Genomic DNA, 12,734 nt, shown 5'->3' with positions numbered 1-12,734 from the left:
GACCATGGCAACTTAAGTTTTGTTTTTTTAAGTGCAAGAAAAATAATAATTGTAACAATAATAATAATGTATCAAATTTAACTAATGGTTAAAGAAATGTACAGACACTCCAAATTTCCACTGTGAAAGTTCAATGATATTGACTGTTAATTTAAGGCACTAATTTCCCATTAATTGATTAATTTGATCACAAATAAAGTGCCCAGAGAGCATAAAACACCATAGAATAGAGGTTTTTATCAAAACAACTCATGTGGGAGAATCCCCCTGAGGTCTAGACCGGGCCCTCATAGGCCCACTGATGTCATTATCTCAAATCCTCTTCACAGAATTACAGATGTTAAAGTCAGTTGCTTCTTCATTCAGAAAATGTGACTCTGTTTAAGTAAACCAGGGTAAATGAATCACTCACTCACGCGTGCTGCCCTTCATACGGTTCAGATTTATTAAGTTACACGTTGCTGCTTTGACACAGTTTACAACACATGGTCAGACAAATCAGAATCAGGTTTTTTAAAAAAATAAAGTGGAGCTGAACATAGCTGCTGCTGCTCTGCTGGCTGCTCCGTCTCCCACCAGCCTTCACACAATCACATTTTCACTGAGCGTTGGTTATCGTGTCGTTTTCTGATGTAAAGAGCCACTACATGTTTGACATTTTGGGTTGTGGAGGAGCACAGTGACACTTTAGGCAGTTTTGAGGGTCCAAACAGCTGAAACACAAGAATCCTTAGAAAGTACAGAAACACAATCAGCTCCTAACACAAACACAGAAATAGCAACTTCATTCTACCAGCTGTTGGGGAGAAAATCGGCTTATTTAAAGGAGTGTACCAGTGTTTTTTTGGAACTAATCGGCAGTAGATAGCATCAAAATGTGAGACCGGTCCAATCAGGCCAGATGGCGTACATTTAAAAGTGAAAAAACACCAGTATAGTCCTTTAAAATCCGAGTGCTACGGTTTTAGCGAGAGGACGGTAAAAAGGAGTGTGTGCGTGTCGACAGGCCTCTCTGCATCATGGCTGTGCGTGGCGTGTAGTCGACGTGTACGTTCAGATGTCCTTCAGGTCCTTCTGGATGCCCCACAGCGTGTCAGCGCTCTTCTTTAGCTGGGCCACTTCGTCGTCTGTCAGTGTCATGTTAACCACGCTGCTCACGCCGGTGCTGTTCAAGACGCAGGGCAGAGACAGGAAGACCTCCTCGTTGATGCCGTACATGTTCTGAGGAATAAAAACACATGAACGAGGAGTTAAATGGGGAAGCTTCAAACAGCAAATTCTTTCAAAATCAAGCCTGTAACAGGGTTTGGAGGGTTCGAAATGTTCATTATGTATCCTTTATTTAAAGACAATGGCCAACAATTCTAAACTAATCCAACACAATAAAAAATCTGAAAAAAAAGAAGCTGACTAGAGCACGCCTGTAGCCTGCATCACCCCCCATCCAGAGTTCACTGCCTTACTGAATGCTGCTGTTTTACAGTCCGTCCATAACTTTCTGATAAATCAGAGAACCTGACCCTGACCAGAGGAGCTGAATGGGAATTTGTCATCCAAGTAAGTTTCTGGCTTTATTCTTCTAATGGCTGATAACTAGACAAGCTCTAATTGGAAGGATCTGTTTACCTGCTGAACTGTTTAAGTGGGTAACTAAGCAGAAATAACTAGATTTAGTTTAGGTTGTTGTTTTTGTGTCTGTTAAAGCCTGCAGACCTAACGGCTGATCAGATACGCTGAGGCGGAGGAGCATGTAGCCGGAAGCAAAAGCATGCATCGCAAAGTATGGTAGTGCCAAACACAAGAGGCTTTCTGGTAGAAAAATAAAACGCCTCATAAATTTTCAACATGGCGTACAAATGAAGCAAGAATTGTTTTTTGTCCCATTTTCACCTAAAACTCACTATATTACACGGAGATAGGGCATCAGTCTGCTATGCTGTATAGCCTAGCTTCATCCAGGACGTCCTGTTTGAAGGGGCGCTACTTGCTGAAATCACAGGAGGCTAATGCCGCTGTATAGCCTAGCTTCATCCAGGACGTCCTGTTTGAAGGGGCGCTACTTGCTGAAATCACAGGAGGCTAATGCCGCTGTAAAGCCTAGCTTCATCCAGGTGGTCCTGTTTAAAGGGGCACTACTTGCTGAAATCACAGGAGGCCAATGACACTACTTTTGCCAAGTACCACACTTGGTATGTTTGATAAGTTATTGTGTATTTCATGTTTGTTGTAGATTTACTGCTTAAACTTCTAAATTTTATGACTCTATTAAAATTGTGATGCAAATGTAAAGCAATAAAGCCATTGTTAAACATGCTGCTAATTTCCTCCTGTTCTTTAATGCTAAGATAGGCGATCTGTCTTGAAATCTGTGTTTAACACCTAGAAATATCACACTTGTTCAGAAATCAGCAAACATTTCTGCATACGTGTGTGTGTATTACACACCTTCACCATGGTGGACACCGGGTGGACTCGGCTCATGTTCTTCACGATGCTCTCGGTGAGGTCGGCCACGCTCAGACCGATGGCCCAGTTTGTGTAACCCTTCAGTTTGATCACCTCGTAGGCACTGAAACACACAAAGCAACTTGTCAGCATCTTTACAGGCTGTGATCGTAAATGTATTTATACACAGGCTAAAACAATAGCAACAATAACATGTTTTTTTAATAAATTCATGGTAAAACTCATAAGAATAGATCAAAATACAAACAATCCATTGCTTGTTTAATTTGTGCACATACAAAATGTATGGGGTTACTGACTTGAGTTTAAGCTGACCACAAACAACAATGACCACAAACATTCTGTTTTCATGTTCATAATACATTTGGTGGAAAGAATTACAGTTGATAAAAGCTGAAAATCTTTAGCTTTCAACAAACAAACTAAATAAAGGCAACTCTATTTCATTTGTGGGAAATTTCTTAAATTTGTGGGGTTTTTATGTTAAAAACTGCAGCTTTGTATTGTGTTTGTGGTTTATTACATGTGTGGGCAGTAATTACATTTGCAGGTGTAACAATATATCGGCTTTGTAAGGTCAGGTCCTTGTTTTGTCCTTTATGTAAATGTACCTTTAAGCTTTAAAAAAGTACTCAAATTGGGGAAACTGTCCTGATAAATTAAATTCCAAGAGCTGGAAAAAATGCAGAGCAACTTGGAAAAAGGGAGATGGACCTAAATATGGCGTTTTAAAAACGTTGAAGTGTTAAAGAGGTGTCTGCATCAGCGTTCAATATAAATTTGAGCCTTCCTAATGTCTAAATGTGTAATAGTGGTGGGTTTGGTTGGGCTACATAGCTTTTCTATTTCAGAAGCATGTAGAGTATGTAGTCTGAAGCATATGTGTACTGCTGTGGCAGGCTAACACAGAGGGAGGGGCTGCAGGGTGAAGCCTATATGTTTACTATTCAGGCTTTTCTCTCGCTGCATTTTCCAGGAAGCACATACCACAGCTCTGTGCTTTGGTCTGAGCTCTGACAGTCAGTAAAAGAAGCTTTAACAGAGTCGCAGTGAGAGGTGAAATTCCCACAGGGAGTTAAAGCTGAAATCAGTGCTGACCTCAGTCTCTCTACCACAGACAGCCTGTGTTCAATAATAAAAGTTTTAAAATGCACTAAAACGGTAAACAGCAGCTTTAACAACGTCTACAAATTAACATGTGGGCAGCATGTTCTCTGAGGGGTGACAAAACAAACTTTAAAATCCCCATGTGTTTATGATTACTGCAAACAACTTCAAGATGTCTGAACAGAAGAAAAAGATTTATTCTTATTCAACCTCTGGGGAGCCCAGCTTTTGTTTGGAAGGCTGTTTGGTTTTCAGCAACTTAATTAAGATAAGTGGGACCTGATGAGTATAAGACCAAAGCCCTGTCTTTGAACAGGAAGTAATTTACCAAAAAATTATGTGTGCACACTAGGACAGCAGGCTTATCTTACGGCTCAACACACAATATTTATCATTAATTAATTAATTAAAAAATACATTTTGTGTGTGTTTTGGCCAGTTGGTAGAGGGCCATGCAAAGGTTCTGGGAGTCTTGGAAATTCCTTTAAAAATTATCAGAAATTTCCAAAACATATCATCTCCCTAAATTCCCCAAAATTTTCAAGACATTGCCAAAAAATCTGTCCCCTTGTCAAAATACCCCATAATGTCTTCAAATATTCCCAAAATGTTTCAGTATACATTTATCTTTAAAAAACATCAAATTTTCACAGAGAATTGTAAAGAAATTTCAGGCAAATTCCCCAAAATTTCAAAGCACATTCCACCCATAATTTCTAGTCAAATTCCCCAAAAAATAAGAATAAAGTCCCAGAAAAATCCAAGGAAAATCATGAGAAAATTTAAAGCAAATTCTTCCAAACATCCAGACAAATTCCATGAAAATAAAAAAAAAAGTCCCCACCCAAATTTCCAATAGTATTCCCAAAACTTAAAAAAATGTCCCAAATTTCCACGAAATTACCAAAGAATGTCAAAATTTCAAAGCAATTTTCCCCTGTAACACACATGAACACACCAACAAACAAAAAAAATCCCCAAAAATGTCAAGAAAAATTCAAACTATCAAATCAAATTCCATGGATTATTCTTGATGAAAATTTTCTAGGAAAAACTGTCAGACAAGTTTCCAAAAACAAAATTTCCAATAAAATTCTCCAAACTTAAAAAAATAATTAAAAAAATAAAAAATAAATCCACAAATTCCCATGAAAGCACCAAAAGGTCCCCCAAAATTTCTTGAGAGTTTTTAAGCAAATATTTACTTCAACTTTAATGAAAACTATCTAGAAAATTCTAATAGCAGAATCTAATACCATGTTGTAGGTAAGCCAAAAAGCTGCAATGTCCTCATATGTACATGCAGGTTCTCTGGAGGTTAAACAGAGCTTTAAAAGCTTGTAAAGGCTTGAGACGAGGTTACATGACCAGAACTTTCAGACAATGAACACGAGTCCTTCATGTGAGCAGAGGGTTAGATAAACTTACAGTGAAGGACAGAGAGAGAGAAGCTTTAAGCCTTTAACAACAGCTTTAGGTGCTGTTTAAACCTACTGTTCTTGTGATTGGGTAGGAAAAGATTTTATCAAGGTTTGTTTTCTCAAAGGATTTCTGAGCTAGAATAATAACTCTTAAGCTAATCTTTAAAGCCCACACGTGGAAGGGAAAGTGGTGAAAGGAGAATTCATGACTGATCAGTTTTTTGCAAATGAAGACAGTGAGGAATCTTGATTCATGCTCTTAAAGCTTCATATGTTGTTTGCGGTCATGTGACTCTGTTGGCAGTTTGGATCTGATTGGTTCAAGCCCTGCTCAAAAGGTAAGAAACATAAAAATCTGTGATACTGTAGATGTAGTACACCGTCATATAGCGTACCTGTCCACCACAGCCTTGTGGGTGGCCTTCCACTGCTCCTTATCGGCATCAGTGCCGATCTCAGGGTTCAGCTTCTGCAGGTTCACTCCGGCAACATTAGCTCCACTCCACACTGGCACTAAAAACACAAACAGAAAAAAAGACATTCAGAACAGCAGTGTGTCTTATTCTACAGTTAAAGTCAACATTCTGATTGGTGTAAGAGGTTTTCAAATCTGTACCCACCGCTGGTGTCACCGTGCTCGCCCAGCACCCAGCCGTTGAAGGAAGTGGCATGGATGCCGAGGCGCTCGGCCATCAGGTAGCGGAAGCGGGCAGAGTCCAGGTTGGTGCCGCTGCCGATGACGCGGTGTTTGGGCAGACCGCTCAGTTTCCAGGTCACGTATGTCAGCACGTCCACTGTGAGGGCGGAGTCACACGGTCAGGACATGGTTATGTGTTAAAATAGTAACGATGATGATCGTGGCTGTGAGCTCACCAGGGTTGGAGACGACAATGAGCGTGCAGTTAGGGCTGTACTTGATGATCTGAGGGATGATGGACTTAAAGACGTTGACGTTCCTCTGCACCAGGTTCAGACGGCTCTCGCCCTCCTGCTGACGGACGCCGGCTGTCACCACAACAAGGCGGGAGTTCGCTGTCACTGCGTAGTCTGCAGGAAGAGAACAGGAGGTCAGACTACATTTGAAAATATTTCTTTTTAGCAGAAGAAGAAGAAGTGACAGGATAAGGTCTAACCTTTGTCAGCGACGATCTTGGACGTCTTGAGGAAGAGGCTGCCATGCTGCAGGTCCATCATCTCACCCTTCAGACGATCCTCCATCACATCGACCAGCGCCAGCTCATCGCACAGATCCTGACCAAGGAGGAAGAGAAATTTAGATAAGCAGGTCATAGGCAGGCCTTAGGTTCAAAAACATACCAGTAGTCTGTTAAGATGTTCGGCTTGTGTATGAAAATATTAATGCTCCTTTATTTTGAAAATTTTAGTGATATATGAGGCAATACACTCACTGTTGATCTACATAGGGATATCAGCAAAATGCATGTTAATTTCTTTATCTTCTTCATCTGTATTATATATGTTTCATACTGCACAGTTATGTTTCTGTTTTCCTATCCCGTCTTGATGGCGTGTTTGTCTCTTACCCTGAGCAGGATGCTGACGGCACAGGCCATGCCCACCTGGCCGACTCCGACCACAGTCACCTTGTTCCTTGGGGGCTCAGCGGGGGTGCTGGCCAGGGGACTGATGAGCTTCTGGAGGACTGAGGACATGATCACAGCTACAGAGAGAGACAGAGGAGAGGATAAGGTGGGATGATTCTGAGCAGTGTTAATGATTTCACATACCAACATTTTCTAACTACACTAAATACAGCTTATAAAGTGTTTTTGTGAGTCTCCACTGGGACTTTGTGAAACCTAAATCTAACATTCCTGTTAAGACATAGATTTATTATTGATTAATTTATGCTCACCGTGTTTTCATGCTTTGCTAGCTAAAATTGTAGCTTTAGTTTGACACTCTGCAGTAAGAGAACACAAAGTACAACTTTTTCATGAGCAATAACACAATAATTGACACGAAAACAAGGGAAACCAAGCCGCAGATGAAATCCAACTCTTCTTGTCCATATTTGCAGAGATCCCCAGACTTTTACAAGGCTAAAATGTGCTGGGAGAAAACCTGCTGCAACTGGAAACCACAGTGAGAAGGATGCTGAATAAGACCGGGTTAATAATTTATTTAAACAGCTCTGTGGAAGGAAACAAGCCATAAGATTCAATTACCTTTAAAGAGCTTCTAATCTTTATACAATAAGCAAGTTGTCGAGTTACATATCAGTGCTTTAAGCCTAAAGTGGACACTCTACCTTATGATATCACTAAAAGTCTTCCATGTAAAATAAACCGTAAAGGTTAAAAGTGATGTAAAAAGTTTGGTCAATAACAATCAAACAACATGCAGGCTGCTAAAGATCCAACAGAGGCAGGTTAAGCCAATAAACAGGTTGAAACATCTTTAAAATCACTTACAGGACGAGGCACGGATGGGAACCAGAAAGCGAGACATCATGATGGAGTCTAAGTTCACCTCAAAAGCTGACGACTAACTGACACTAAGGGCTTGTTTTAAATACTACAATTTATCAGAATATCTGACTGTCATCATGTTTGAGCTCCATCATGATCTGAACATTAACAATGTGTTTCTGAAGTTAACATATCTTTAAGTTCTCATGGTTTTATCACATCAGCTGAGTTTGTGAATGCAGTTACCATTTCCAATGCTGTCATCCTCTGATACCACATATCACTGGAATACTGTGTTCCTCATAGATGTGGGATTTTAACTAAACCATCATGATTGTTTTAGGACGTACACATGTAAATGCGAGCGTTCATGTTGTCTTCTCTTTATCATGTAGGGCAATGATCATGAACTGGCAGTCCGAGGGCCATACCAGGCCCCCTCCAGCTTCCCATCCAGTCCCCAGAAGATGAGACACAAACTTATTAGTCTATTTCTGATTAAAGCTATGTTTTTTAGCATCAACTGTCCATTTCAGGTACCTTGAAAGAGTAGTTTTATTGCCTGATTCAAAGTGTCCCATGCATGGAGGCTAAAAAGGTGGCCAGGGTTCAAGTCCGACCTATTCAGTCCCTTTCCAGCATCTTTCCCTTTCTGTTTCCAGCCTACTGGAAGGAAGGTTTCTATTCAAAAAGGTGACTTAAAACTTACAGGCGCATTTGAAGCCAATTCTGCATTGTTTGAAAACACCATCTCAATCAGAATTTAGATCAACCTAGAAACAACCAAAGAGGCAGAGCTGAGGTAGGGTGCCTGAGGTGGCTTGTGGTCAGCCATGCCGCTAATTCTGCAGAACCCACCGTTGTTAAGAATTAACCTTAAAAATGTGCCGACTAATGTTCTTCTTTTTTTGATGAAGTCCAAAGTCAAAAATAAAGATGTTGAAAAGTACAAGAAGGGACAGAAAATTGGGTTAAAATGATGATGAATTGTAAGGAGAGATGTATCCTCTTATCTTGAGTGTATTTATCTTACATTCAATAAAGCGGTAGAATAAATAAATGGGTTAAACGGCTGTGGTTAAGACTTGATTCAAATCTGACATTTATGGCTTTTAGCAATCTGTTTGGCCTTTTTCTGTTAAACAGCTGCATCTCTGGAGGAATAGTACCTGCTATAAAACCTAGAGTAATCAAACCGGTAATGAACAGGATATTAGAAGGTCAATACAGTAGTAATTATGTACACTGTGAGGGTTAAACAAATAGATTCAGCTGCTCTGATGGTATAAACCATGGTGCTAGAAACAAGATAGATGTGATAAGATTCTAACGTATTTCATTCAACTTTTAAACTTCCTCAAACGCTCTGCTCGTGTGGTTTCTGCTACATGAGTTTCAACAGGAACTTTCTTTCATTATAAAGTTCAAAAGGACATACTTCCGTCTGAGACGACCTCCTACAGCAAGACACAAAAAGGATCAAGCTGCATGAGCTGTGCTTTGAGCTTTGAAAGATTAAAACAGCAACGAACTGATATTTTCAACAAACACAAAAAAAAAGATCAACAAGCTGACTTAACTTTTCTATGAGGTTAAATTTGAGCTCTTTGTTCAAGGAAAACAAACTAAAGAGAAAGAGATAAAAGCCAGTTGGATAAGAAGGGGGAGGGCCACCAGGCTAAGCTAGAATATTCTTAGATGACATTAATAGTAGGACGGAGTCATGGGAGTGAGGCCCTTTTCTGAATGGATGAAATACTGTTATGTTACAGTATGAATCAGCACACTGTGCTAACAACATATATCAAATATAATAAAGTACTATCCATACTGAGACCACCTAATGTTTACTATGCAGACCCTAATTAAATGTTTGCTGTAGTCACCTCCACTTTTGTGAGCCATACTCTGCCCAAACGCTCTTCAGTGCAATTTGTCCTGCAGTTCTGGTCCTGCCTCTACATTTCCAAACAAGCGAGTAAATTAAGTTAGAGATGACAAATATTGATCATCAGGTGATTATACTGCAGTTATTGCACAGAAGAAGAGAGAAGAAGTTGGACAAAATGGAAGTAAATGGAAGAATCACATGAGACAGGGGGCAGGACCCTTACTGGACTCATCATAAATGTCTGTCTGATATTTTCAGATGTCAGTGAGTAGATCTAACTAGTTGTATCTCCAGCTGCAGCCATTTCTCTCAGAGCAGATACAATATATCTACTCAGCGACTGGCAGTCAGCCAGTGCTTCTCAGCGGACCAATCACAGGGCTTGGATTTGGGTCATTTTGATGCGTAGTTACATTTTTGAGGTGGAGCATGTTTGCTGTGTGCTTAGGCCTCTGCATAGGGCTACACAGACCTACAGTGTATGTCACTGGTTGCCAGTCTTGGGTCCAAAACCCCCTAGGGGGACACCAAGGATCTAAGGAGGGTGTGCAAGGCTTATTTTCATTCAGAAGTTGTCAAAATACAAACTGGCAAAAATAATGATAGATCACATATTAAACTGATCATATCGAAAGACTTTAGTAAGAAAAGCATGCACGGGCCTATTTTGCTTGGGTGAAACAATCAAAATCCATGTTGATGACGTGACACTTCTTCTTCTCTGTTGGTCTTAGCTCTTCTTGGATACAGTTAGGCTAGACCAGACCTCAATGGTGGGGCTTTCGTCTGCAGGCCTCTACAATGTGGCGACCCTGACCGTGGGGCGGGATGTGGCATACATTACCCAAGCTGGAACTAGAATGACGTATTGAATGACGTATATTTCCTGCTCGCTGTCAGAAGTTGGGGTAAGTTCAGAACAGCAAAATTTTACGCATATAAATGGAAAATTTACTGAGGGGAATTAATTTAAATTCAACACCACACAAACTGAGGAAAACCGAAAGAGGGTCAGGGTAAGGCCCCTGAAACCCTAAAGGTTAGGGTTAGAGTTAGGGAGAGGGGGATCAATTTAAGAATAACACACCACAAAATAGGGCTGCACAGCGGCGAAGGGGTTAACGCTGCTGCCTCACAGCAAAGGAGGTCCTGGTGAGAGCTTTTCTGTGCAGAGTTTGCATGTTCTCCCCGTGCATGTGTGGGTTCTCTCCGGGTACTCCGGCTTCCTTCCATCACCAAAAACATGCTCGTTAGGTTAACTGGTGACGTACGTGTGAATGTGAGCGTGCCTGGTTGTCTGTCTCTATATGTCCCCAACGGGATAAGCGGTATAGAAAATGGATGGATGGACACCACAAACTAAGGAAATACCCACTCAGAGGAGTGTAGTGCCAGTGCACAGAAGCTACAGTGTTGGATAAACCAGGAACTGCATGCTGGTGCAGGGAGACCAGCGTCACAGCAGTTTGAATCCCGGTACATCAGGGCATTTCTGAAACATGCTCTACCTATGTTTGTGCAGGTTCTCTGTGGCTGACTCCTATAGTGCAAATACATGCTCCTTGGGTTAATTAAGGAGCATAAATTGCCTAAATCCTAAATTGCCCTTAGGTGTGAGTTTGGCTGCTTTTTTGTCTCCGCATTTCAAACCTGTGACCGGCTGGGGACCAGTCCAGGAAGAACAGGCCTTGAATGGTTAAAACATGAAGAATTAGATTAAAACGTGGAGAATTAGGTTAAAACATTAAGAATAAGGTTAACCATATGCACATGCAGACTAACAAAGACCAGGCCCTTGGTCCTTTAGCTGGCTTATTATGGGAATCCCTGATTTTGTCTTGACGGCCACCACCAGGATGACATGTCTGGTCACACACAAAAATGGAGGAGTTCTCTGGCTTTGAAAACTGTTTGAGTAAAATGCACTTAAAGCCATTTACTTTTAGGAGTTTAGCAAAGATATGTTATTTAGACCCTTCAGACAAGTGAGAATATTAAGACAACACAAGAAGAAATGAATATCTGTTGGGTTTTTATTTCAAATAAAGCATTTTAAAGCAGACTTTTAAGATAAAATAATGAATATCTTCAGTGATGGAGGACATGGTGTGATCTCTGAGGGACCCACAGCCTCAGCTTGAGAACCATCAAGCTATCAGTGAGCATGCAGAACAAATGCCTAAGAGCACATGTTGTTCTTTCACATTCAGACACTTCAGATATCAAGGTCACACAAAGAGGCGGCCAGTAGGCGTGACTGTCCGTGATTGTGTGTGGACACACCTCATGTGTGGACATTATAAAGTGAGCTAATATCTGCCTTCATTCAGGAGACAAAAGAGGCTCTAATGGCCCAGTGTACCTCCTTCTAAACACATCAACCCTCTACGACGTGGTTTTATTTTAACAGAGCTCGGAGCTGCTTTGTTCCCCCTCCTCTCTCTCTCTCTGATTCTCAGGTTATGTAACTCAGCAGGCCTGCATGAGCCCTGAAGGAGACCTTGACTTTGGAGATGCTCTGATACCACACTTTAATCTCTTTTAGATGCAAAATGTGCGAGAAAACATGAAAAATAGCGCATAAAGGAACCGAGCACGGAGATGTGAAGAGTTCAAGTTCACGGCGAGTTCACGGAGTAGGTGTTTCCTGTCTGTGTCAAATTACAACACCATAAAACCTTCCCCGCGGCTACTTTCACAGCAGTAGATACAACTAATTACGGCCTATTAATATGAGAATATTCCTGCTACATAACGGACCTGTAGGAGCTGCGCTCTGCCATATCAGTGCCAAAGGAAGACTTTTACCCAAAATTACGCACGCAAAAGCAAAAATAATCGTCCCCAAATCTACAAGGCAGTTTTGGGGCAATACAACCCAACGTAAAACATTCACAAACTTCATGTCATTGTTGTTAAAAGCGTTGAAATGAAGCTGAACTTGGTGTGAATTGCAAATGGATGCTTGCAGCGGAGCATCCATTGCTGCTGAAGCTTTGTGCACGCAGCGCAGACCTACACGCACAAGAGGAAAAAATATTTAGCGATGATATTAAGAAATAAGAGTAATGCTCACGTTATTTGGGTTGTTTCCAAAGGCTGGTGTTGGTGAAGTGAGGAGACGATGCAGCAGCTTGCACAGAGATGGAGAGAGTGTGGAGCTGCTCGGTATGCACACAGAAGGAGGAGGAGGAGGTGGTGGTGGGTGCCAATGTGACCAGGCTGAATGCGCATGAGCAGAGCAGGAAAGCATCTGCGTGACATTTTATACGTGTCAGTCACGAAAGATTTGGGGAATGTGGAGATTACTTTACAGAGATTGAGAATTAATCAGTTTGGTGTCTCTCAGGTTATAATCTGCATTGTTCTGGAGTTTATGAACATGAACCATGAGTAATCTACAGCCTCTGAAACAGT

General features: G+C 41.1%; 1 protein-coding gene across 1 annotated transcript; it reads right to left on the bottom strand.

The window, feature by feature from the left end:
* Positions 1-422: 422 nt before the first annotated feature.
* Positions 423-12,527, bottom strand: ldhba (lactate dehydrogenase Ba). Its single transcript, XM_041780815.1, has 8 exons — positions 12,394-12,527; positions 6,539-6,675; positions 6,128-6,245; positions 5,868-6,041; positions 5,615-5,788; positions 5,390-5,507; positions 2,446-2,569; positions 423-1,221 (listed from the first exon to the last, which is right to left on the bottom strand). Exons 2-8 carry the CDS (start codon positions 6,665-6,667, stop codon positions 1,054-1,056), a joined length of 1,005 nt encoding a protein of 334 aa, XP_041636749.1. The 5' UTR covers positions 6,668-6,675; positions 12,394-12,527; the 3' UTR covers positions 423-1,053.
* Between the last annotated feature and the right edge of the window lie 207 nt (positions 12,528-12,734).

Source organism: Cheilinus undulatus, linkage group 23 (assembly GCF_018320785.1).
Source record: "Cheilinus undulatus linkage group 23, ASM1832078v1, whole genome shotgun sequence".
NCBI classification, from domain to species: domain Eukaryota; kingdom Metazoa; phylum Chordata; class Actinopteri; order Labriformes; family Labridae; genus Cheilinus; species Cheilinus undulatus.
This window is presented reverse-complemented; position numbering and strand designations above follow the sequence as displayed.